At 37.2% G+C, this 26,233-nt stretch overlaps 1 protein-coding gene across 2 annotated transcripts; it reads right to left on the reverse strand.

Moving 5' to 3' along the window:
- Positions 1–529: 529 nt before the first annotated feature.
- On the reverse strand, positions 530–25,926 carry plekho1b (pleckstrin homology domain containing, family O member 1b). 2 transcript variants are annotated; one of them, XM_048153167.1, is made up of 7 exons: positions 25,494–25,926; positions 24,375–24,521; positions 24,126–24,230; positions 12,523–12,663; positions 8,949–9,053; positions 5,189–5,290; positions 530–2,748 (listed from the first exon to the last, which is right to left on the reverse strand). In XM_048153167.1, exons 1-7 carry the CDS (start codon positions 25,518–25,520, stop codon positions 2,056–2,058), a joined length of 1,320 nt encoding a protein of 439 aa, XP_048009124.1. In that variant the 5' UTR covers positions 25,521–25,926; the 3' UTR covers positions 530–2,055. The 2 variants fall into 2 exon arrangements, with proteins under 2 accessions (XP_048009124.1, XP_048009125.1); XM_048153168.1 differs by lacking the exon at positions 24,126–24,230 and having other exon boundaries at positions 25,494–25,925.
- Positions 25,927–26,233: the final 307 nt, after the last annotated feature.

Here is a 26,233-nt window from a genome sequence, read left to right on the forward strand (position 1 = left end):
GTTTGATTGACAGGCGATCTAACCAATCAAAACGCCAAATCTGCCATTTTGTCCAACAAAGCAGTCAGGGGAGTTGAGTTTGATTGACAGGCGATCTAACCAATCAAAACGCCAAATCTGCCATTTTGTCCAACAAAGCAGTCAGGGGAGTTGAGTTTGATTGACAGGCGATCTAACCAATCATAACGCCAAATCTGCCATTTTGTCCAACAAAGCAGTCAGGGGAGTTGAGTTTGATTGACAGGCGATCTAACCAATCATAACGCCAAATCTGCCATTTTGTCCAACAAAGCAGTCAGGGGAGTTGAGTTTGATTGACAGGCGATCTAACCAATCATAACGCCAAATCTGCCATTTTGTCCAACAAAGCAGTCAGGGGAGTTAGTAGATTAACATCAGTGGACTTGAACTTGAAAAATGGTGTGTACTGACATCTTTCTGCGGTTGAAACAACATTCCTTATGATGTTCATTCATGTTTATTTGATGATATAAATCAACTAGTAGGAAGAGATGATCGTTTCACGAGCCGCTTGAACTGAGGCACTACAGCGATCCGTCACAACACATTAAAGAGCCACAAAACGGTATTTATTGTTTAAATTTCCTTAATAATGACAAAATTTGAAATTTGAGACCTTGTTTCATATCAAAAATAACCTGCTCTGTTTTGTCTGTTGATGCTTTGTCAGTGTCCTGTTTGCTCCGCGATGTATTTTTCACTGCGTGAGAACACAATGTGTGGTGTGAGAGCGGCATGGCTTGTCGGACATAGCAATAGTAACTAAAGGGGGCGGGTCTTTGCGAACGGTCAATTGGGGTGGGGATATGTGCTTCATTGTCAAAAATAAGCTTAATTTTCTTTAAGCAAAATATAACATCTTGTTTCTTTCAAAGAAATTTTGGGGTGAAATATGACACATGACATCTTGACTGGTTTTGTGAGATTCACCCATGCAACCTTGCATAGTTCCCCAAAGACAAAAATCCTGCAAAGCAAAACAAAATCATGCTTCAAAAGCTTCTCTTGAGGTGCAGGCAACTTGTAGGCGAACTTTTCGAAAAATTAAAATATACAAGCGTTCAGAGTCTTTGAAGAGTTTGAGATGCAGTTTGCATGTGCCCTTATGAAAATACGCTAAGGCAGCTTTTGATTTTGAAAGATACCAACATTTTCGGAAATACCACTTAGGTGTAAAGACTTAGAGCTACACAACCCATATTTCCCTGCCTACAGTAGATTGTCTGTTCTGCCTCTTAGGTTTGAAAAGATAGCTTGCCAGTGTCACTCTCGTTTTACAGCATTCTCCATAGTGCAAATGTGTAATTATTATTAATCGTTTCCTTTACTGCATGGAGTCTCGTCTTTAATGGCAGCTGTTTCTTCCTCCACTTTCCGCAGCAACTCTGGCACCAGACGTCATCTGTGTTAATGTTCATGGCTTTGTTCACAATTAGAGCCCATCTGATGGGATACAGAGCATTGCCGGACACAGCACATGCTCCATTATCCGTGAGCTTTCCGCCAATAGCCTTTGGCTGCACCCTGATTGCATCTTATTATGAGCTTTGTTTTTGTTAACAGCAGAGCAAGTGTGCTGGGAATTATTATTATTATTATTACATACAAAAATGACCCAGGGAGTAAAATAGACCTCGGGGTCTGTGACCATTCTGAAACAAAGCTCCTCCAGTGTATTATGAAACAGAAGGAAAACATTCACATTGTGATAGGCTGAGGATGACAACAACATCACCGCCATGTGGTGTTTCTCACCGTCTTACGCTGATGGGCCACTCGGTGCCTCCGTGCTTTTACTGTCCCTGTTGACATCACTGTGAAAAATGATACCGCAGGGTACAGCGCAACAGATTGTGTTTGGTAAAACCACCGGTCCATCGTATTTTTGCTCTGACGCCGATATTAGGAAGCTCTTTAACAATTCATACATACACGTATAGCTCATGTTATTTGATTCCAGCAATACTAAAGCAGTCAACAGGAAGAGTCCGTTGAAAAACGACGCCATTAAACCGTAGAGGACTTTCTGTGTCGTCACATCATGCTTTTCCGGTGGTTTTCTTGTTGAGGGCTGTTCAGTTTGCCGTTCTGTGAAGGACCGGGCGTGGCGGAAGAGGCAGAGTCAAGCTGCTTGTATAAAGCTCTGAGTTCTTTCACTTCTTCCAGTACGTCACGAGCCTGCCCCCAAGTGGACGCTGCTTCCTCCAGAAGCCGCTCCGCCTCCATCCGTTGACCCTCTGGGCTGGAGCTCTTTCCAGACGGCGATCCCTTCCCCTTGCCCTGTGCCCGCACCTCTGTCAGCAATTCTTGCGTTCTCTCCAGCTTCTGGGTGATGAGGTCCTGGAGCTGGCTGATGGGCTGCACTGGCGCTGAAGTCGAGCAGTGTGGAAGGGCCCGTGTTTCGCAGTGCGTGAGGATCTCGTCCATGGAAGCGCAACGGTTCTTCTCGGATGTAGGCGTTTTTTTGCGGAGCTGCGGCGTCCGATGGTTTTCCGACCAGTCAAAGGCACTCTCGCTTTTTCGCGGCAGACTCTGGGACTTTCCGGGGGTCTCGTTACATGTTGAGAGCTTCGAGGTGTCTGTATTGGAGCGCTGGGAATCTAGGGTACGCTGGGAACCGGCTTTATCGAGGGTATCCTCATGAGAGTCCTGACCCTGTGCTGCGGGGACATCTTCTTCCTGGATGAGGTCAAGTGTCAGCATGCCATCCGAGTTTGTGGTAGAAGCCTGAAAAGGGTGAGGAGATTTTAGACAAAAGTCTTTCTGTAGGTTAAATGCAAAAATCAAACCGCTTCATTCATTGCGATAACATTTTAAATTTAATTGAATTTTTCTGAGTTTACCTTTTTTAAAGAGCAGGGCTCAACAAGAAGGATGTAAAATTATCTATCTGACTGGCATATGAATTGTAATAGTCTTGGTTGCATCAGTAAAAATGGGTTTAAAAACAGAAACCAATTAGTAATTTTTTACTATACTTTATATTTAACTAGTTCACCCAAAAATGAAAATTATGCTATTACTCACCCTCATGTCGTTCTACACCCGTAAGACCTTTGTTCATCTTCGGAACACAAATTAAGATATTTTTGATGAAATACGGTGGCTCAGTGAGGCCTCTATTGCCAGCAATGTCACTGAACCTCTCAAGATCCATAAAGGTACTAAGGACATATTTAAAACAGTTCATGTGGGTACAGGGTTTAACCTTAATATTATAAAGCGAAGAAAATTCTTTTTGTGCACCAAAGAAAACTAAATGACTTTTCAACAATATTTAGTGATGTCCGATTTCATAACACTGCTTCGAAGCTTTACGAATCTTTTGTTTCGAGTCAGTTGTTCGGAGCGCCAATGTCACGTGATTTCAGCAGTTTGGCAGTTTGATACACGAATCACTGATTATATTAAGGTTGAACCACTGTACACACATGAACTGTTATAAATATGTTTTGAGTACCTTTCTGGATCTTGAGAAGTTCAGTGACATTGCTGGCAATAGAGGCCTCACTGAGCCATCAGATTTCATCAAAAATACCTTAACAAGAAGATTAACGAAGGTCTTACGGGTGTAAAACGACATGAGAGTGAGTAAATAATGACATTATTTTCATTTTTGGGTGAACTAACCCTTTAACATTTAATGAAAAAAAAAAAAAAAAAAAAAAAAAATATATATATATATATATATATATATATATATATATATATATATATATATATATATATATATATATATGTAAAGTTGAAGCATTTTGAATAAAAAAATTCAATAATCTTTATATATATATATATATATATATATATATATATATATATATATATATATTTTTTTTTTTTTTTTTTCATTAAATGTGTATGGTGTGACGAGATCTCGCAAGATTAAATTGTGACGAGATTTCTCGTCGAGGCGAAAAGCAGTCTCGTGATAGTGTGAGGGTGAAATTAGTTTACATTGCATTGTTTACATTACGCCTCCACTGTCATTTTGCTTTTTATAGAAATAAAAACCATTTAATTCAGTTGGATAACAGTCGCTGCCACTCCCTATTCACAGAGTACGCGCGATCGCGAAAGTGAAAGTAAACGAGCGCGTATTCAAACGCGACGTCAATACCCCGCATTTGAAAGCGGCTCTCTGATGCATGCAAATATCTTCCAATATGAAAGCTATCTTAGGCTGGGCTGTGTAGTTGTAAGCATCTCTCAGCTCTGTATCATGCTTAAAGAAAATTTGGTCTCTATTTGCACTGTTAATTTCAACATTTACTAATACATTGTTAAAATCAAAAGTTGTATTTGTTAACATTACATAATGCACTATCGTGAACTAAACACGAATGACTATTTTTATTAACTAACATAAACAAAGATTAATAAATACTGTAGCACATATATTGCTCATTGTTAGTTGATGTTGGTTAATACATTAATGTTAATAAATGAGACCTTATTGTAGATTTTTACCATTTTTATTTATACTCTTTATTTCTATGATCAGTTTGTGGAAAGGAGTTCAGTTAGGAGGTCAAAAGTTGTAGAAGCTCATAAATCATGTACAGTAAGGTCTGAAGAGACTCGTATGAAATTATACAGGAGAGAAGCCAGTTTGCGGCGAAACGTTTTACAGTGCTTGAATATTGTTGTCTTTTACTGCATATGATAATTCATACTCAGAAAGTAGAACTGAAATGACATTAATTACAAGATGATTAGTTAAAACATTTCAAATACACCTGCAGATTATTTTTCTAATCATGTATTTCATCTTTGAGGATTTCTTAAAAATAGTGTGTAAAAATCTCGTCTCGTGTCTCGTCACGTCTCGTGAGCTACCTGTCTCATATATATATTATACATTATATATATATATATATATATATATATATATGTGTATGTATAAATTCAGATTTTCTGATTTTATTTTTTTATTGTGCTAGTGAAAATGTTGGCAGGGTAGGTAGAAATCTGAACTACTGGTCTGACCTGGAAAGCTGAAAAAAATCCTTACTGTTGGGCCCAAATTTATTCTTTATACTATCGGTTTTGAGACAAAGTATTTCATTCCTGAAAAAAAGTACATACTATCATATGTATCATTCCAGCCTTTTCCCAGCAGGCTGTTCACGTTTAATGAGGTGACATTCAGAGCAAATGGACTGCTTACCACAGCCATGAGGTGCCCGCGGGTGGGCAGACGGCGAGTGTGGGGTATCTTAGCTCGGTCACGCGTCGGATGGGCCAACAAGCTGTCCTCTTCCACCGTCACCTAAAGGGGTCGAACAAAGAGCACTGGAATAAAGCCCAACTGAACAAATCAGTCACATGGAAACTATCAGTAGCTACATGTTTCATGCTAGCCTGCAGGAGGAGGGGCATTATATTGACCGGACAATCAATGAGTCTGTTTATTATTTGTTTGTGATGTACAAATAATGACATATGACCAATTGAGAAGAGTGGATGAATGTTTGATTTCTGGGCAAAATGCTCATGCTTGTACAAGCTAAAGGGAATAATCTGAGGATTTGTTACACTGAACAGTGTTTACTACACTGAACATCCATCGAACGTGTCAGCGCACTTCTGTTGTTTACGAGAAAGCTTAAACTGTAAATGCTAACATCCACGACTTTGTGTTCTGAGATGACTTGTGTTTGTTGGCCAGTGGAGTGTATGTCTAATCTCTACTGTGTTTGGTAAGGGTTTATGGACTAAGGGAGGGTTGGTACACAACAAAACAAAATATTTGTTTAGAAGATTACCTTTGTTTCTTAGCATCTAGCATCTTGTTTCTTAATCTAGCTACAGCATGGTGACTGCTTCATATACCCTACCTCTACTCTACTTGTGGTGGTGAGTTTCACACAAGTAAGCTCAGGATACATAAAGATCTAGTATATATTTGTGTGTGGTGTTGTTTGTGGCTAGTGAATGCATATTCTCATTGTCTAAGCACTAAACCTGCCTACACATTTCCCACACTTGCAGCATGCAGCAGTGCTTGGCAACGGATAAGCAGTGCATTGATATCCAGAAATTAGCAAAAACCAAACCACTCAGATCAGAAAAAGAATACGTCTGATATTGATTCTTAAAATGTCAAGATTGATCGCTCTTTTAATCTATGCATTTTTTATTAGATACATAGAAAATTGTGCAAAACAACTGTCAGTGATGGTTGAGTCAGTGACGCATCCTGCTGTGCAACCTGCTTCTCTATCTCTTTCAGTTCCACAGATAATTGACATATGCCTGTTTACATTATATGTGAAAAAATCACAAATTAATTATTATCAAAAAACTTCAAAATCAAATAGAATTGAAAGCTTGTCAATTGGAATCGAACTGACCTTGAATAGATACCCAGCCTTGGGAAAAATGGAAAATGCAAAAGACATTTTTTTTTTGTTCTGCTGTTTATTTAATTTATTTATTTTGATGCCATTACTTATTTAGAGCAATAATTACTTGATGATTTGATCCATATTTGAACATACCTGCAAACTCTAAAGTGCTGAAAAAGGTGTTTATGGTGAAATGTTTGAAAGGTGACATGTTTACCAAGTAAATAGTAGTAGGGGGTTTGGGGTCATCGTCCCCCATGAGAAAATTTTTGTTTTTTTAACATATAAACTAAGCATTCTGGTGCACTCCCACAAGAAAATAAATGGGAAAATTTTTTTTGCTTCAAGTAAAAAAAAAAAATAAAAAAATTAATTCACACTAGGTCTGGGCATTGACAAATTTCACAATTGGATTCGATTTTGATTCAGAAGCCTGCGTTTTGATTTCGATTTGATTACCTTCAATTCAATAATGATTAATTTGGTACAGTACATGGCAAATTTCCTCAAATATTCCTCAACTAATACTGTAAATTATACAGTAAGTTGTACTGGATCTTTCAACATACCTTCGGTATTCATTCATCCTACATCCATTGATGTTTATTTCGTGTTGTAAAGCAGAAGAGATGATTGGTTCACATGCGCTCTGCCTCTGTTTGAACTGAAGCGCTACAGCGATGTGTCAGTCACACCACAGAGCGCCAAAAAAGATCACGACAGCTCGAGAGACGTTTATGGTCTCACTCCAGTCTATGGGAAAGTAGCCCATTTTCGATTTATTGTGCCTGCAAACTCACCCCCCAAAAAAGAAAAAAAATTCTTCGGATCTACACAATTCACATGACATAAATTACATATTTTGATTCAAAATGGCGAATTTCACCGAAAAGCGACTAGTTTGCAGATATGTAATTGTTTTTAATTTGTTAATATTTGTTAATATTTTAATATTGTCTGTATCATGTTACATTTTGTGGTAGCACCAAGAATTGTAAAATTGTATTACTATGGAATATAGAAATGTAGAATATAGAAATGTTGGTATCCTGACAACCCTAAAAAGAACAATGTGATATAGTACCATTCTGTCATTTTTAAACTGGTATATTGAATAGAATTTACATTTACATTACATTTACATTTATTCATTTGGCAGACGCTTTTATCCAAAGCGACTTACAAGTGAGGAATACAACAAGCGAGAATTAAAAAGAATCTGCCGATACTGGCATATACTTTATGTATACGATACATATACAATACTTTAAAGCATCTACATCTATTGTATTAAGTGCTATATAAATAAACATGCCTTCACTTGAGCGCTGAACTGCAGAGCTCGTGTAAACATATCCACATCGCTATGATCAGATACTTTCTTGCTGCTGTTTTCTCACCACTGTCATTTTTGTTGTGTTTATTTTGTTATTGAGAGGAAAGTACACAGTACATATTTACATATTCTATCGAAACGCCACTCTCAGCAGCACGGATGCCGCTGGGATGTTAATTGAGCTCTCAGGATCAATGTGTTTCCCGAGTTTTGGATTTTAACATGGTTTAGTTTGCAAACAACATTACTGAGCTGGTATAATTCTATCGTCTTGTGAGCTGGGTTTGCTAATGCTAACGCTAGCGATGCACCCTTCTCCGCACCACAGTTTACATTCTGAGATAACGCTGCCATCAAGCGGTCGGGTTTAAACCGAACACAAAGCCTCTGACACAAATCTTAAACAACTAAATATCGATACGGTGTTTTTTTTAAATCGATACAGTGTATTGCCAGAAATAATATAGTGATATTCACATGTATCGATATTTTCTTACACCCCTATTACTGAATGGCTATAACAACAAACTAGTTATGAGAAAGGTTCAACAGAAGAACTCTCAACATAACCGGCTATTATTGTGTGCTGACTCAGTCTGTTTCCTCTCCTGTTGAGTAGTATGGGAGACCTCGCCTGTTTAACTCAGCAAGACGTAGGGTATGAATCACACCACAGTCGCATGTGAAAGGGAAAGCACACGCTCTCTCTGATTTATTTAAATGAATACATTAGTACTAGTACATTGAGTGTGCTATCTCACGGTTAGGCGGCCTGTGTGCATGTTTATGGTTCTAAGCCATGACCTGTTCCCACGACATGTCAAGAGTTGATCTGGAAAAAGCAGACAGCATGGATGGTTAGGCCAGATTAAATCTCGTTCATTAGCGGAAGCTGAAGGTGAAGATAGGCTCTGATATGGCTGCTTTAACGCTCAAAGTCGTGACTGCCGTCTATTTTTGGTGGAGTGATTCATTTTCTCCCACTGTGTGTCGAGCGTGATTATAGACCCGCTTTTAAATTGAGCAAATCCCTTTCGCAAACAAACTGTGAAAAGATCAGGGAATGAGAGGGCAGGATTAGAAGTTTTTATGAAAGTGGCTTCTCCAAGGACTTGTGAATGACAATCTGTGTTCAGTTTTTAAATTTTTTGAAGAAAATAGCATGGCGCTTGCTCATGCTAATCACTGCTAGAGTGGTGTTATGTGCAATGTTATATGCAAAGACATGGGAACGTCTAGCTTACCTCATCCAATATGCGATTCTTGGCCCTGGTGATCGCTGCATTTAAAGCATTGATCCATGACTCCTTCTCTTCTGGACTGACGGCCAAAAACACCAGATTTGGAACCTGCATGTTGAGGATGAAAAATACTTTAAAACGTGTTCTATTTGAGAAGATCATTTATCCAAATACAAACATACAGGCCAGTGCAGGTTATAGAGTAACTGTACAGTTTGATATATGACCAGTGTTGCCCTGAAACCTGCTGGCTTTTCATTTTACGCCTACAAACATGGTGAAAATTCCTTCAGTCTTGTGCTAGGTGGACACAAACATGTAGTGAGCCAAGCATAAATGAGCAGGTACAGCCATATGGCTCTTTCTATGGACAGCTGATGCAGCAACAGTGTGAGGCAGAAACCACCATATTAGGCAACAACACTGCAAGTCTTCCAAACACAGTCTGCTGGAGCCGTGACAGGCGGCCTGGCCCTTCTGTTGATGCTGCAGCTGTGTAGATAACACTCTGCTATGCACCCAATGCTACGTATTTTTACTGTTGTTGACAAATCACTTTGGCAATTAAAAGGGACATATCATGTCAAAAAGAAAAACATCTTGTCAGTCTGATCGCTGAGGTCTTTATTTAATTTACAAAATGTAATATAAGTCTCTGGTGTCCCCAGAATGTGTCTGTGAAGTTTTAGCTCAAAATACCCTACAGATCATATTTGCCCCTATTTGGGTTTGAGCAAAAACATGCCTTTTTTGTGTGTGTCCCTTTACTGCTCCCAGCCCGCTTTCCAAAAGATGGCAGAGCTTTAACAACTCGCGCTTCGTTTGCTCAACAACAACAAAGGTGGAGAATCTTACGCAGCCAAAATGACAATTGTCAGGAAGAAGTTACAAATTTTAGAATGCAACTGGACGTTTCTGAATGGTTAGTGGATAATGTAGTTTATGTAGTTGCTGTGGAGTTGATTCAACTCATCGACTATCATGTGCCATCATGGTAATCTTTTGTGCAAATCCAGCAGTGAATTGACCCTCGTTTATGAAGCAGTCTGGTGTAAAATGACGGCATGGCAACAACACTTCACTACAACAACTCTTCCTCTTCCCAACATAGCCTCACCCCTTTGTTGCGTGTTCTCGGGGACAGGGTTTATGTAAATTTTAGGGTTAGTGATTTCACCCGGGAAAAAGCACGTTGTAGTCCCTACCAGCCGTTTGTTGTAGTCCTTAAACAGAAAATTCTTTAAAAGGAAATATCTCCCTTTGCATTGAACTTTGAGTGTTGTAACTTTGCAGATGTTGTTTATGCTCTAACAGCAACATTACACACTAACTAAAGCTAAAAAAGTGAAACCATAATCAACCACCCCTTTAAAAACATAACTTGCAAAAACACTTTGAGTGATCAAGATTTGTTTACATTGGTGATACTTTTCTGTGCAAAACTTGCTGTCACTGTGCTGGTGGTTGGTTGCTCAGGCATTGCTATGTGATTTTTAAGGTGTTCAGAATGTTTTAGTGTGTTGCTAAGTGGTTGCAAGGGTGTTTTGGGTGGTTGTAACTAATTGTAACTATGACTAGCTTCATAGGTGTATCATAGGGGGAAATGTAATGCTACAAAAGTGCATTATACTACCAAAGTGAACAATGTTTCTGTAAGACTTCTGAATCCTTTGGTAATAATTAAAATTAGGTGCAGAATCTTACTTGCGGAAGCCTGTTTTTAAGGGTGGAAAAAAGAGGCAGGCGAGAGAAAAAAGCACAAAGATGATGATTTTCATGAGGTCATGTAGTAGGGTGTCTCCCCTGTTGAGCTGTATGCAGAACAGCTGTTGTATGTGGGGCAGAGGGACTTATTAACCATGTAGTGGTTTGTTTCTGTGTGTGGAGGGGTGTGTTTTGGCGGGCGGGTGCTGCTGGATTTTCCTAAGACCCTCCATGTTTGCTTCATAGGGATTAACCCCTTGTCTCAGTGCTGGATTTTAAAGGATTGGTCTGACGTAACCCCTTATTTTTCTCCTAGCTGTCAGAAAGCCTGAAAGAGTCTAGAGTCTAGACAGCCAGAAAAAGCTTTAAATCAACAATAACTAGAGGTGCACGAGTCTGGATAAATTGAGAATCACAATTTTTTTGTTGTTTAAAAGAGATCATGATCCTCCCACGATTCTGAACAGAAACTTAAAAACATGGGTGTTTGAATAGAGGTTTTGATCTATTAACAATTAATCGTGCAGCTCTAAACTATAACTACAGCAGACTTCTAAAAGGAAATTTCCTTTTACTGATAAAATGCATTTCAGAAGAGGTGAAATTAAAATGTAAAGAGTTTCATTTTTTTTTTCACCAAACAGATTTGCAAAAATTATTAAAGGTTCCACTGTCTGGACAAATCAATAGTCCCGCCCCCATACTCACACAACTGGTTGAGCCAGGAGATCAGAAATGTTTGATTCTAAACTGAATTGAGAATTCTATTTAAATTCCAATTCAATGCCTCAATTTGAATGGACTTTAAATTGAGGTGGCAAACAGAATGGTGAATTGTAGTTCAAATTTAATGTAAGGAAACAGAATACAAGTGAACTGAACTGTAATTTTTAGTTTGTCTTTTTGAATGCTAGCTTGACAAAGCCTTGTTTGAAAGTTTTGAAAAAGCTCAAAATACATCAAAGATTATGGATGGATGGACACACTTCACCTTTAAGAAACATGGAGCTTTAACGCAGTTGGTAAGATGTACTATTTGTGTTGGTCTAAAGGATAAAGGATATTTGTGGTGGCCTGCGGTATGCTAGTGAAAGCAATAAGCTGAGCCGTTCTTACTGAAAGCCAATTACACAGGATAGGATGACTACAGAGGTCGGTCCAAGTTTGTGCTTAGAGACCAACGTGCCAACTATGCTGGAGTATGTTTTATTGTCCAATATTTTCTTAGACTAACGTCAACATGTCTTAGGCTTGAGTCTAAATAGCTACATTAACAAAAGTCCGCATTTACAGATGTGACTCTTGAATTATCCTTTTCATATAACAAATTACAGGAACAGTTTGAATACCATCTGTATAACTGAATAACCAGTTAAAGGTGCGGTCACTGCACTTTTCATTCTATTGACTTCCATTCATATGCAAGCTCATGCGAAAAGTTGCAAATTCGCATCACGTGAACACGTGTGACCAGTAGAAGATCGACGCATCATGACGTGACCCCTTGGATGAATTAAAAAAGCAATATTTTTTGCAGTAAAGTCAAGTAGATTGTATATTTAAACATTTTGAATGTATTACTGCAGAGCGTGACATCATATAACAACCGTTGAAATTTCGCATGCTCAAAGTCTAGAGTGACCGTGGCCTAAGACCCCCCTTTTTCAGTCTCTGTTATTCTCCTTTTGCTCAAATATGTGTGAATGTATGTAGAAACACATATCTTTGAGTTGTGCAACAGGTGATCGCTATCTCACAGCGTGACTGCAAACTGACTAATAAACTAGCCCAGCAGTGCACCTGTGCTGACTGGGGCATAAACCTATTAGCTATTATCCTCTACTGTGAAACCCAACTTCCTGTAGTGACTGACCGTGTTGCCTGGCTGCCGTGAGCGCAGAAGCGTGAACTTGCTGTGGTTCTTTTTGCTCCTGCTTTTGGCCTTGCGAAGTTCCTCAGACCTCTCGTAGTCGGTGAGATCCACCACATCCTGGATTTTCTTCTCATCTTTGACCTGTGGGATAAAGTACAGATTTGGTTTCAATATTGTGCTTTAAATTAACCATATCCATTATAATAGTTTTTAAAAAGTTTCATGTAATGGCTAATTAATTAATACCGTTTATACTTTTTAATAATAATAGTATTATATTTTTTAAAAATCAATAATTTTGTAATTATATAATAATAATAATAATAATAATAATAATAATAATAGCATTATTATTATTATACATTTATTTTTTTAACTTTTTTTTAATATATGAAAAAATTCAGTAAATGTTTTTTTTTTAAGTGACAATGTGACAATGTTTCATGTAATGGCTAATTAATTAATACCATTTATACTTTTTAATAATAATAGTATTATATTTTTTAAAAATCAATAATTTTGTAATTATATAATAATAATAATAGCATTATTATTATTATACATTTAATTTTTTACTTTTTTTTAATATATGAAAAAATTCAGTAAATGTTTTTTTTTTAAGTGACAATGTGACAATGTTTCATGTAATGGCTAATTAATTAATACCATTTATACTTTTTAATAATAATAGTATTATATTTTTTAAAAATCAATAATTTTGTAATTATATAATAATAATAATAATAATAATAGCATTATTATTATTATACATTTAATTTTTTACTTTTTTTTAATATATGAAAAAATTCAGTAAATGTTTTTTTTTTAAGTGACAATGTGACAATGTTTCATGTAATGGCTAATTAATTAATACCATTTATACTTTTTAATAATAATAGTATTATATTTTTTAAAAATCAATAATTTTGTAATTATATAATAATAATAATAATAATAATAGCATTATTATTATTATACATTTAATTTTTTACTTTTTTTTTAATATATGAAAAAATTCAGTAAATGTTTTTTTAAGTGACAAAAATCAGTCACTAAATCAGAATTATGAATGACTGATGGATGATAAATTGACAAAGGTTGTGTTTACAGTTGATGTGACACATACTGTCTCTGTATGTGTAGTGGTCCTCTTTTTGTAGACTTTTGTAGACTGCATTATAATTTGCTTACAAAGGCAAATTTAAAATGACCATTTTTACATTTGGTTTCAGCACTGGATGTTTAGCACTTTTAGTTTCAACCAAGAATTGTCATTTTGGTGCATCATTACTCAAAATGTACTAATTATTGTCTATACTTACAGTATTTACAGCTTAAGTTACTTTTTTTTTAAAAAGGCACAGCATTTTAAAAGTATACACTGTTTGAGCTCAGTGTTTTAGTCGAGTTGGTGCAGCCACAAAAGTTCAGGACATCTAGATGACCAATGAGTTTTAACTGGGACAGACATCAAAACATAGCCCGAAAACATCATTGGGAATGAAAGAAGAGAACTTTTTAACCTAGATTCACAATGAACACCATGGTCTGATTTGGTATCACCTGCCAAACGATCTCATTAAGTCACAATCAATTTCCATTAGTGCTCTACCGAAGACAAAAAAAGCTGCCTGTCTACGCAAGGCCACATCTGGTTGTGTGCTGAACTACAGAGCTGCTCTACAGTGCAGTACTTAAGAGTATTGGCATCACACCCAGTGCACTATGGGGTGTCACAACAGGGAATGGCTGAACAAATAGTACATCTACTGTTCCAGCAGTACAAAGGCAGCAATTAACTAGAAATCTGATCCAATCCTTTTTTCCAGGAGAGGACAGTCGGAGCACAGTACATTTGCACTCAATACTGGACATTAAAAACTACTAAATACAACTAGATTCAAGATTATACTGAAGTTTGCTGTAGTGACTTCTAATGCACTATATAGTGAATTAAAAAGAGGCATAGAAGAAAAGTGGAAATCATCTGAAGATGATTTGGAAATTACATTAAAGGAAATTTATTTCAGTGGCATTGCCTGTAAAATGACCCTGATATATCTGACAACACATCTGGCACAATAAAAGTCTGTAATCTGAGATCACACTGAAACAAAAACTTCAGTGGTCAAACTCATTGAATGAATGTGAACTAGACTACTACTTTTGTGGTTTTGTTCTTTGCTCCTTTAAAGTGAGAAGGCGCAGCTCTCTTGAGTTTGATTGAGTGATTGTATATGAATCTAACACCATGTCTTTATGCTCTATTTGGACTTAACATTTGAAACCACCAATTTAAAAATAGAGGAACTGGCAGATGCTCCAGCAACAAGACAGTTTTCGTATAAGTGACCTTTTATCTGCAAATAAAGAGCGGCATATCTATATTTACTGTGTATGTTAAGCTTTAAACAGATACATCTTTTTGCAGAGGTATAGCCAAAGTGTGAATAGCCAAAAATGGCATCCTAAACAACCAAAAGACAGAGAAAATCGGTTGGCCTACCCAACAGAAAGAACAAAGAGGGGAAAAAAAGAAGTACTACTGTGAGAATAATTTCACAGTCTTGCCAGGCTCTCTGAAATGTACTCTGTAATCAAGCTACCTTTTTGTTGTGTAACTAAAGCTGTCTGAAGCTGTAAACAATATTTTTGTTGTGTGTGATTTTAGAGAAATGTTCCGAGCTCAAAAAAACTTAGGAACAGCATCGGTGGCGTGCTGTTGAATGCCACAGAAAATCATTTTGATGCATTTGTGTTTATAGCAATGCATGATATGGCATGTTTCTAAAGTATTGCCACAAAATTCAGTCAGAATAAATTGCTGTTTACAACTGTTTCAGAGTAAAACCAGATTTTCAATGAAAACAACATAGGAAGGAAATCGATTATATTGAGAAAAAAGGAAGATTAGGCCTAACAACTGTATGCATTTTTTATACTAAATGAGTAAAATAAAATTCTCCTTTCTCCTTAGACTTCCATTGTAATTTCATTATTGTCATTTCTTTTTTAAATATATATACACACTGTTCAAAAGTTTGGGGTCAGCAGCCATTACTCCAGTCTTGAGTGTCACATGATCCTTCAGAAATCATTCTAATATGCTGATTTGATGCTCAAGAAACATTTTTTATTGTTATCAATGTTGACAACAGTTGTCCTGCTTAGTATTTTTGTAGAAACTGTTACATTTTTTTCATGATTCTTTGATTGATGTAAAAGTCTTTACTGTCACTTTTGATCAATTTAATGCATTCTGAATAAAAGTATTAATTTCTTTAAAAAATTGTACTGACCAAAAACTTTTTTTGTAGATTGCAGGATGATAAACAGATTATATTCTGTTTATCGACAACATTGCAGAAAGATAGAACTTGACTTGCTGTTTTTGTTATATGAAACATTTGCTCACCAGAATTGTTTCCAAAGTGTATTCATAGTCATCATGTTATTCAACAAATAACTGTATTATGGAGCATTTCCTGTTCAGGTGTCCTTTTGCTTCGATTTGAGGCCAGGTGGACAATTTAGAGACAAACAGTCATCGTTTCATGTTTCAAAGTACCGTCTGAATTGAATTTAGCTATTTACTTTCTCCATTAACCAGTCTAACCTTTCATAAACGTCCATCAGGGTCACAAAGCATTGCAGCTGAGAGGGTGAATCAGAGAAGCCAAATGCCCTGAAGAGGAATTTGAAATGAATACTCCCCGGCAATGTGTCCCATTGGCCCACACATGAAAAATTCATTGCAAAGTGTTTAAGTGGAACTATGTGAATTATACGGCCATTGCTGCTTTATGATATGAAAGCTGCAGGAGAGACCTCACAGGGTTAAATGCAGCATGTTGGCTCGGTCAGGTGAGAGAAGGGGAAGATGCTTGACAAATTCTCATCAGTGAATACAAACAAACTAAAGATAGACTGAAGATGTTTCTCTGACTTTCAGCACAGTTGTTTCAGCTGGTTTTGCTTCAAAGTGGTGACCCAACACAAAATTGCCAAAGTTGTTTACACACTTAAAAATAAAGGTTCTTTATTGGCATAGATGGTTCCATCCATTAAGAACATTTAACATCCATGGAACCTTTCCAATACACAAAAGGTTCTTTAGAGTGTACTAAAATATTATTCGCACTAAGAAAAACATAGTTCTTGTTCACTGAAAGGTTCTTTGGGGAATCAAAAATAGTTCTTCTATGCAAAACCCCCCTTTTGGATCCTTTATTTTTAATAGTTCACCATACAAAAGTAAACAAAACATTAACATTTATATTCATGTCACCACTACACCAAACAAAATTGCAAGGACTTTGACATGAAGAACAAAAGGTAAAACCATTTTCCCCTCCCTTTTAAAAGCCTATTTATTTCTCTGTATTATTCACCTTTTTCCTGAGCAAACAATGAGCCATAATGAATTCTAAGACTATGTTCACACAGTCAGTCCAAATCCAATTATTTGTCTATCAGATTGGAATCTGATCTAAAATTATTGACTTTCAGCATGCTTCTTATAACAACGTCTAGTGTTTACATGTTATGTGGCATGAGAAAGTCCGAACGTAGCCTAACTTCAGTTTGCGTGCTGCTGTCCTGTTCAGGTTCCATAGGAACCCATTGTTAAAACAATAAAAAAAAGTGACTGAACTGATTAAACTTTTTGAACATTACTAAAATTTCAAATGAGCACAGGGTTAAGCTGTGCTGTTGTTGGCTGCCACAAAAACAGCAATAAACTTAAGAAACTCCTGGTAAGAACTTGTTTTGAGCACCATCAAATCTGAAAAGAATATTCGTATATGGTGCCATATGCCTTGTATTTTATACCAAAGACTGACAAGAGAATACAAGCCCGGCTTGCAGCACTTAAAGGTGCCCTAGAACTTTTTTTTAAAAGATGTAATATAAGTCTAAGGTGTCCCCTGAATGTGTCTGTGAAGTTTCAGCTCAAAATACCCCATAGATTTTTTTAACTGCCTATTTTGGGGCATAATTAGAAATGAGCCGATTCAGGGTGTGTGGCCCTTTAAATCTCGTGCTCCACGCCCCAAGAGCTCCCGCTTGCCTTAAACAACATAAAAAAAGTTCAAACAGCTAATATAACCCTCAAAATGGATCTTTACAAAGTGTTCGTCATGCAGCATGTCTAATCGCGTAAGTACAGTGTTTATTTTGATGTTTACATTGATTCTGAATGAGTTTGAGGCTATGCTCCGTGGCTAACAGCTAATGCTACACTGTTGGAGAGATTTATAAAGAATGAAGTTGTGTTTATGCATTATACAGACTGCAAGTGTTTAAAAATGAAAATAGCGACGGCTCGTCTCCGTGAATACAGTAAGAAACGATGGTAACTTTAACCACATTTAACAGTACATTAGCAACATGCTAATAAAACATTTAGAAAGACAATTTACAAATATCACTAAAAATATCATGTTATCATGAATCATGTCAGTTATTATTGCTCCATCTGCCATTTTTTGCTATTGTCCTTGCTTGCTTACCTAGTCTGTTGATTCAGCTGTGCACATCCAGACGTTCTGCCCTTGTCTAATGACTTTCATAATGTTGGGAACATGGGCTGGCATATGCAAATATTGGGGGCGTACACCCCGACTGTTACGTAACAGTCGGTGTTATTTTGAGATTCGCCTGTTCTTCAGAGGTCTTTTAAACAAATGAGATTTATATAAGAAGGAGGAAACAATGGAGTTTGAGACTCACTGTATGTCTTTTACTGAACTCTTGTTATTTAACTATGCCGAGGTAAATTCAATTTTTGAATCTAGGGCACCTTTAAGTTAAAATACTTCCCATAAAAGGTATATGTGTGGTCTTGAGACAAAACCCCAGAACTTCACCAGATAGGGGTGAACCTGTATGAAGGATATGAGTGCCCATCTGATTTCAGTGTAGTTATCTTTGGGCAGATTCATGCATTCATTAAACTTTGATGGGTGGGGCACTGACAAAAGATGGTCATTGCAACACTGTAAAAGTGATGGCACTATAGAGCCATGTGCTTTTTAAAACCATTTTCATAAGTTTACGCTAATTTGACACCAGAGACTGGAAATGTAAAGGATAATTCCACTATGAGTTGGGTGAGACTTGAACTTTGAAGTTGAACTTTAATGTTTATTTTTTCCTAAACACTTAGGGTATGTTTACACAAAAATGATGTACTAAAAACAACTAAAGTTTTTTTCTTTGTACAGATGACAACGTTGTCAAAACAATCCCATTCACATGTATCCACGAAAACTACTAAAAACGCTGTATTATGCATGCTTGGCCAGTAGTTGGCGATGTCACTTTGTAAAGAAAGTATACACACCATTCTTTTACAGAGAACTCAAACCAAATAAGCATACCTATAGAGTACCTCAGAGATGAGGCGAGACGAGTTAGCATTTTAGGACTTCTGGTTCCATCACCCTAAAGTCAATGGGTTTTTTTAATGGGTTTTTGCTAAATTGCCTGAAATAAGGTCGGTGGTTAACAAAGCCTCTAAATATTTTCATGTTTTGATCTATAACATAAAACACACCAGTTATAACCCGCTTGTGATTTTTTAAACCTTTATTGTGTCTTAAAAACGGCGGTTGCAAACAAGTTGTTAAAAGGGACTACTTCCTTTGGCGGGGACTTTCATCGTCATTATGACAAATAGGACATTTGGACAGCATTTCTCATAAAAAAAAAAAAAGTGGATAAGTATTCATACACAGTGCAGATCAAAATCAGCAAGCATGTTTTTAAATAAAGTTGTTTTTTAAATAAAGTTTGAGGAAGCTTGGTGGTGGTGACGTTGATCCACGACCACGGTGTGCTGTAGTCCGTTTATAGCCTACTGTTAGCTTTATATATCTGACGACTTTATTTAGTCTTCAAAATGTATAAATGTTGTGTTAACTTGTAAATATTATCTTGATAGACAAAACGTGTAAGTGTCATAACCCTTTGTTAAACACAGAGCTTATTTTTTGCGATTTTGCAAAAGTCTATGGGAAAAATGCATAGGCTTTCGATCAAGGGAACCCGTGCGCCGCTAACTTCCGGTTTGGCCTACAAAAACACGTAATCTCTGAGGTACTCTATAGACTAAACAATTAATATGCATTTGCATGCCTTCACTATTTTCACAGATTTGCATTTTGGTAGTTTACATGGAGACTATAACAGTATCGTTTTCAAAAACTTGCACTTTGAAACCTTTAAAAAGTTAGCTTTTGTAGTCCCCCAAAATGCTGTTGTCGTATAAATAATCGGCCAAAACGCATAAAACGTTTTCCGTTTTTTGTTGAAAACGGTGTTGTGTAAATGGCCCCCTAGTTTAATTCTACTGACCACAACAGATATTTGGTTCATGACCCATCAGTTGAGAACTACTGTTGTAGAGTTTATAATTTCAGTCCAACAAGCTTCTCATTTTAAACATCCTGATGCTATTTTGTAAACTGCTGTTCCAGGGTAAACCAGCCTGCAACAGGAATTTCTCCCTACTTCCCTTTCAGATTTTTTTGTCACAGTGTGACCAAGATCCCTTAAAGAATCCACCTAAAGAAACCAGACAGAGAAGAAATGGTTTGATGACTATACAGGGCACGACAACCTCCACTGATCTCACTCTCCAGCAAGTGAGTCAGAGCCGTGCCAGGCCCTGACGTGTGAAATGATTCATCCGTCAATTTCATTTGTGATTCCACTTGTGTTAATGTAGCTGAACGACTGCACCCCATTACCCTAGAGAACGATCGCAGCGATTGTAAAAGGAAAACTTCACACGTCTTTCCTTGAGTGTTTGTACATGTATGACATATACTGTGTCCGTAGACATGTTACTTTTACTACTGCACTGCATGATCTGTTTTTTAGTTACACCAATTCACACTGCTAGAATAATTCAGCCCATCTGACATCTGAAAATCAATACAAATATGACAAGCAAACTGAAGTTAGTAAATGGGATGCATTAACTAATTCAAGCACTTGACTAAGTAAAGTTGAATCAAACTGTAAATCCAATATAACATGATCTGATCCGTTTAGGGTGGATACTTATTGTGAATCACCTAAGTGGAAGGGTTATGCAGTTTTAGTGGCGTCATTTAAGAAAAGCAAACCAGATGAAGGGGAAAAGGACTTTGTAAAAGAGGAAGTGTCAAGTCCAGAACAGGTTGTGACCACTACACCCACTCGATCATCTATACATATGACTTCAAAAAGCAGAAGAGCAATATAAGACAAAGACCACAACTTCCTTATTTGGGCTTGATTTTGCAAACAGAAGACACAGGCAGTTCTTATCTTCTTCTACTTTTATGTTGAAGCTCTGGTAGATGCCATTTATGCTAAGAGGAAGAAACAATTTTACAGAGACATGAAACTATGCTTTTAGAGTTTGCTGATTGGCTGTCTCAAGCAATCGTGAGAGAGAAATGTACCAGTGTAAGTGTGTGAACACGAAGACAGTTCAGGGTGAGTGGGACAAAGCTCTCCTAATATCTGTGCACTCTCCCTACATCTGCCACATCGGCGCCCAGGAATCTGACCGCAAACAACACTCGCATGACATCTGTTCTGGGAGAGATTTGCAGGAGACCTTCTCAGCTTACTGCCACCATTCAGTCTCCTATCATCTGACTGAAATATGTCAATTTGATTTAAGCAGAATCACATACAATGAACGGCCAGTGGGTTATTAGTGGTGCTTGCAATTACAATTGCTCATTCTTAGGTTTAGGGATTTCAACAACCCACCTAACCCTGCAGATACCTCAAATTGTGCAGTTAATTGAGTAGAGATGTGCTTATATTTTTCAGAGCAATTTGACTAACAGTTTATACCTGGTAGATGATAAAATGTGCAAAATGTGCTTAATTACATTAAAGGAGAGACCTGAGCAATATGTAGAGAATTTAGAAACTAATTTGGCCATTAAAGTTGGCATGAAATGAAAAATTAATTCTATCTATTTTAAAATGTATGTTATTGATCACGGTTCATCTACCTGTTTCATTTTTTTTTTCTTAATCCAAAAGTAATAACTCGATCTCCCAGTGAAACAACTTCTTTGGTGACGTATTCTGGGCTTCTCTAATCATTTAGTCTACATAAACTTCGCCCCTTTCTTACTATCGACAGCACACTTACAGTCAACTCATCTGCCTTCCTCCAATCAATAACCAATTGAAAGAACCAAGTCCCACCGTGCATTTTTCTCAAAAGTCCACTCCATTCACTCGGATGTACATCACATTCACAATACAGAAGAAAAGATCTGCTGCAACCACCTACAGCTCCTTTGTAGCATGGCAGCTAGTTTTGCATAGGCGAGTATCACTGACATTTCCATGATACATATTTGAAAATGGTCTCCAATTAATCCTTTTTTGATACTTTTATGGTACTTTTGAGGTTCTGTCAAGTTCTGTCATGAAACTCTAGATGGCACAGGCTGATAGTTCCCTAACTCAATCTGCTAGCAATCATGGCATTCTCTATAGGGTACAGCTGATTGGTTCCTGCTGTATCAGTAGCCAATGGGCTTGCTGCTCAACCTTCAAATACTTGGTCAGCATTTGCTATAGAAGTGCGCTTTCCGAAACCCTCCACCTTCCCCAGCTCCACCTGTATAAATCTGCTATGGGTAATTCATGTATGCTATATTGTACAGCAGCAGCATGTTGTGTATGTATTGGCATCCATACTTGCTCTGCAGCAGTAATAACAGCGGCAGCTTAGCAGATCTATTCCACCAAATCCAAACATACCTACACTCTCATATCCGTTACCTTGCCAAACGCTCAGAGAGTTGTCATGACAGAAGGAGTTATTGAAACTATTCAGTACAATTTCTTCAAATATTTATGTTCTGCAGAAGAAAAGTCATGCTTTTGGAATGGAATGAAGGTGAGTAAATGAAAACGTTTTCATTTTTGGGTGAAACTGTGCATTTAACACCTAGGAGACAGCATAAAAAATCTAAAAAGATATTTTGTATAGTATAAGCCCTGTTACCTGATGGTATATATGTCTTAGAAATATATTTAACTCCTTAAGCTGGGATATTCAGATTCAGATCATTTTTGCCGTTTATCTATTAGGAAACATGATACCAAAACAACAGCATCAGATCATTAAAATCTGTTGTCTGTCTAGACAGCTGGAGAGAAACATCTAGACGACAGCATGATGAAACCTCAGTCTGTTAAGCACTAAAAGGGTCAATCCTCCCTCTGAGCTGTGAGCCAGAGCCCATATGCTGCCTCGGCATTGTTTGATCTGATGCTGAGCACAGCAAACAGTCTTCTGCGTGACCATGACTCAACCTCAATCCTGCTTCCCTTCCCTTCGTCCTCCCACACTGCAGTAAATCGGCCTCGCTCCCGAATAAAGGCCCTTTATTTTCTATTCCTTCATGCTTACTGAGCTTGTTAAACCTCTCAGAGGAAACTGTTCATCCAGAAGTGAAGGGGACCACTGTATGGAAGCCACAATGTCAGGCACATGCTTGACAGGATGTGTTGCATTGGACTTGGAAATGACAGTCTGCTAATTGAATGTTTACATGTTTATATCGTCATGTTCGGCCTTTCATCACATCCAGCGGCTCTAATTTCAGAACGATGTCTGCAATTGGATAAAGGTGTTAAGCACTGTAATATATAGCCTGACCAGGGCTGCGTTTCCCAAAACCATCGTTAGTCAACTATGGTTGTAAGTCCCATTGAACTCTATTGGTAATGATGGAACTTGCGACCATAGTTCGCTTTGGGAAATGCACAGATCAGGATATTGATTCACCCAAAAATCACAATTATATCATTTACTCACCCCCATGTCTTTACGAATCTGTATGACTTTTTCATTACATGGAACACAAAAGGGTTTTTTTATAGTATAGAAAGTTTAAACTGCTGTTTTTCATACAGTGACGAGGAGCAATGAGTTGTATGTACTACTTTTATGATCTTTTATGGTGCTTTTTTGAAGCTTGACAGCCCCTTGTTCCCATCAACTTTCATACTGCTAAACTTCTCATTTTCAATGAAGAAATAAAGTCACACGGGTTTCGAAAGACATAACGTGAGCAAATGTTGACAGAACTTTTATTTTTGGCTGAACTATATCTTTATTTATGTGCTGCTCCTGTGAGGAACTAGTGGCAGTTAACTTCCTGTATGTCACAATAGATTATTCATCACCCGAACATTCATCATTATAATCAGGACAATCAAAATGATTTTTACCTCTGCATATGTAATGGTAAAGACAGTAGATAAACCTCATGTGGTTTGACTTGGATCACACTAGATATTTGTAAATTATATTTTTTTTAAAAATGTATTTGACTGTCTAGTTTTAAAAATGAATTATCACAGACCCATTACACACATGAACTCAAAGTTATGAAATCTGCCTACTTTCATCAGTAATCAGAAAACACTAATATTTATCATTATTATTTCCATGTACTGCATATGCTGAAAACTGACAGTTTAGTTTGAGCGATGGGTTTCTACAAGTCTCCTGAATTTTAATACATTGTGGTCAGTATAAACCATATTAATCTGCATTGGAAGTATACCCTTATTTTGTAGTCTGGATCATATTTTCTTTTACGTTGTGTAGTTTTGTTCATGGTTTTCGAGGATGAGGGCATGTCATGTAACTCGTCCATGCCTCCAAGCAACTGGAACACATTTTACACACTTTCTCACACACTATACTGAAAGGCAGTACTGAATATTATTGCAATCAAGTAGCATCTCATCAGTCAAATTATGATGATATGGAGAAAAGCATGAACAGGAAAAAAGTTGAGTCCACAACTTACCTCTTTTTCAGAAATGTACAGTTGGTCTCCTTTCAGTATAACAAATCTGTTTTTCCAAATTTCCCTGAAAATTCCTTTGCCACAGAACTTGCGAATCCATCCAGTTTTGTCAGGCTGCGCAGGCTGTTGATTGGCTTCCTGAGGGCCCTGCGTTTACAGACAGAAAACAGTGGCATGCTAGTGAGACTTCAGGTTCCCAGTGAGTTATGATCTAATTGCATGTTTCAAAGCATTTTTTGCAAGTCTATAATGCACAATATGCTGTCTAGGAAGCCATTTCACAGGTTTTTGAGACAGAAGTAATCTCTAGCAAGGGGGAGACTTTCTTAAAGACATTGTCTTTGTCATGTAGATCACATTTCTGGCACTTACTCACTTTTCTCACACACACACACACACACCCCAGTTTTTTTCTCAGTTCAGATGGCAAGATCCCAAGGCAAAATACTGAGTATGATGAGATTAAAAGGTTGTGTACATGCAAAATAATGGAAAGTAAAAGCTTTTTTCTATAGTGTTGAACTCAAAGAGTGCAAAAACAAACATAACATCCAAAATCTGGTTAAGCCTTTATTCTGAAAAATGTTTAAATGCTCCTCAGCTATATATGCATGTAACCAGCATATGCTAGATGAAACGTGCCTGCTGTTCTAGTCTGGAAATATTGGAGATGCCATTTATCATGCTTTTTAGTCATTATGGACAGCAATTTAATCAACTCATTAATAGTGTATGTTAAGTGTTCACTTTGTAGGTCTAAACCCAGATGAGAATTAGCATTTTCAAGCCATGGGTTCCCTTGGGAAATTTCTTTAAGGCTTTTATAATGGATGATTTATTAATCATTTAGATTTGTTTGGAAATGCGTATATATAAACTTTACTCCTTTCACTATTATAAAAGCCTGGTCAACTACTTCCAAAAAGGGCGTGCAGAAGATATAATGTCGACTTACGTTTACAGCAAGAATAAAATAATTATACTGCATGTGCTACGTTGAAAAATGTTTTTAAACACTGTGTTTTAGTAAACTGAAGTGTTCATGCTGCAGTGTTTCACACTAGTGCACAAAGGCTCACGGCGCTCCTCACTGACAATAGAGTGGACTCGATGTCTTACCCGCTTTGTTGAACTGTTCTTCTTCATGGCTCAATAAAACGGAGCTTTCCGACTCTCCCTCCGTTAAATCCAGGTCCTTCCGTGCACAATGTTTTGTCTACAACGAAACAAAATCCTGGTGTGGACTCGAAACGTAACACTCAAAGAAAACCACGGTGTTCAATGAGTCGCTCCCCGTTTGTTTCTTACGCCTCTTGTCTATTTACTCCTATTCAGTGTCCTCCAGATCCGCGCAGATTATTATCCAATGGCTTTTTCTCTGTGGTCACGCAGACAGATCTGAGAAATGTGCTTTCTAGAGCAGCATATAAGTCTGTGATGGTGGCATCATGATCGTTTGGTATGGGTTGATCTCCTACCGTCATGTGTGTCTTTCGTGGAGTTGTGTGAGCTGGAGAACTTGAGGCTGTGTGGTCCCTGTCTTTGTCCTCGACAGCTCCACCTATGGACACCACAGTGATGTCACTGGAAAGACAGAGAGGGGGACTTACTGTACTGAAAGAAATGTGCAATATTTGGCTATAATTTGACATTGTGAAACACAGTATTTGCCTATATTATTAGCTAAATATGATATAGGCTATATCATATATCATTATATGATATTATTATTATTAATGTGTAATTAAGACATAGCCTAATTATAGGCCTACTACATAGTTCATCAGTAGTGTCAAAAACTAACCTTTTTATTAAGGAGCAATATTTGCGTCCTGAATTTGTTGAACTAATTGACCTGA

Source organism: Megalobrama amblycephala, linkage group LG13 (assembly GCF_018812025.1).
Source record: "Megalobrama amblycephala isolate DHTTF-2021 linkage group LG13, ASM1881202v1, whole genome shotgun sequence".
NCBI classification, from domain to species: Eukaryota; Metazoa; Chordata; class Actinopteri; order Cypriniformes; family Xenocyprididae; genus Megalobrama; species Megalobrama amblycephala.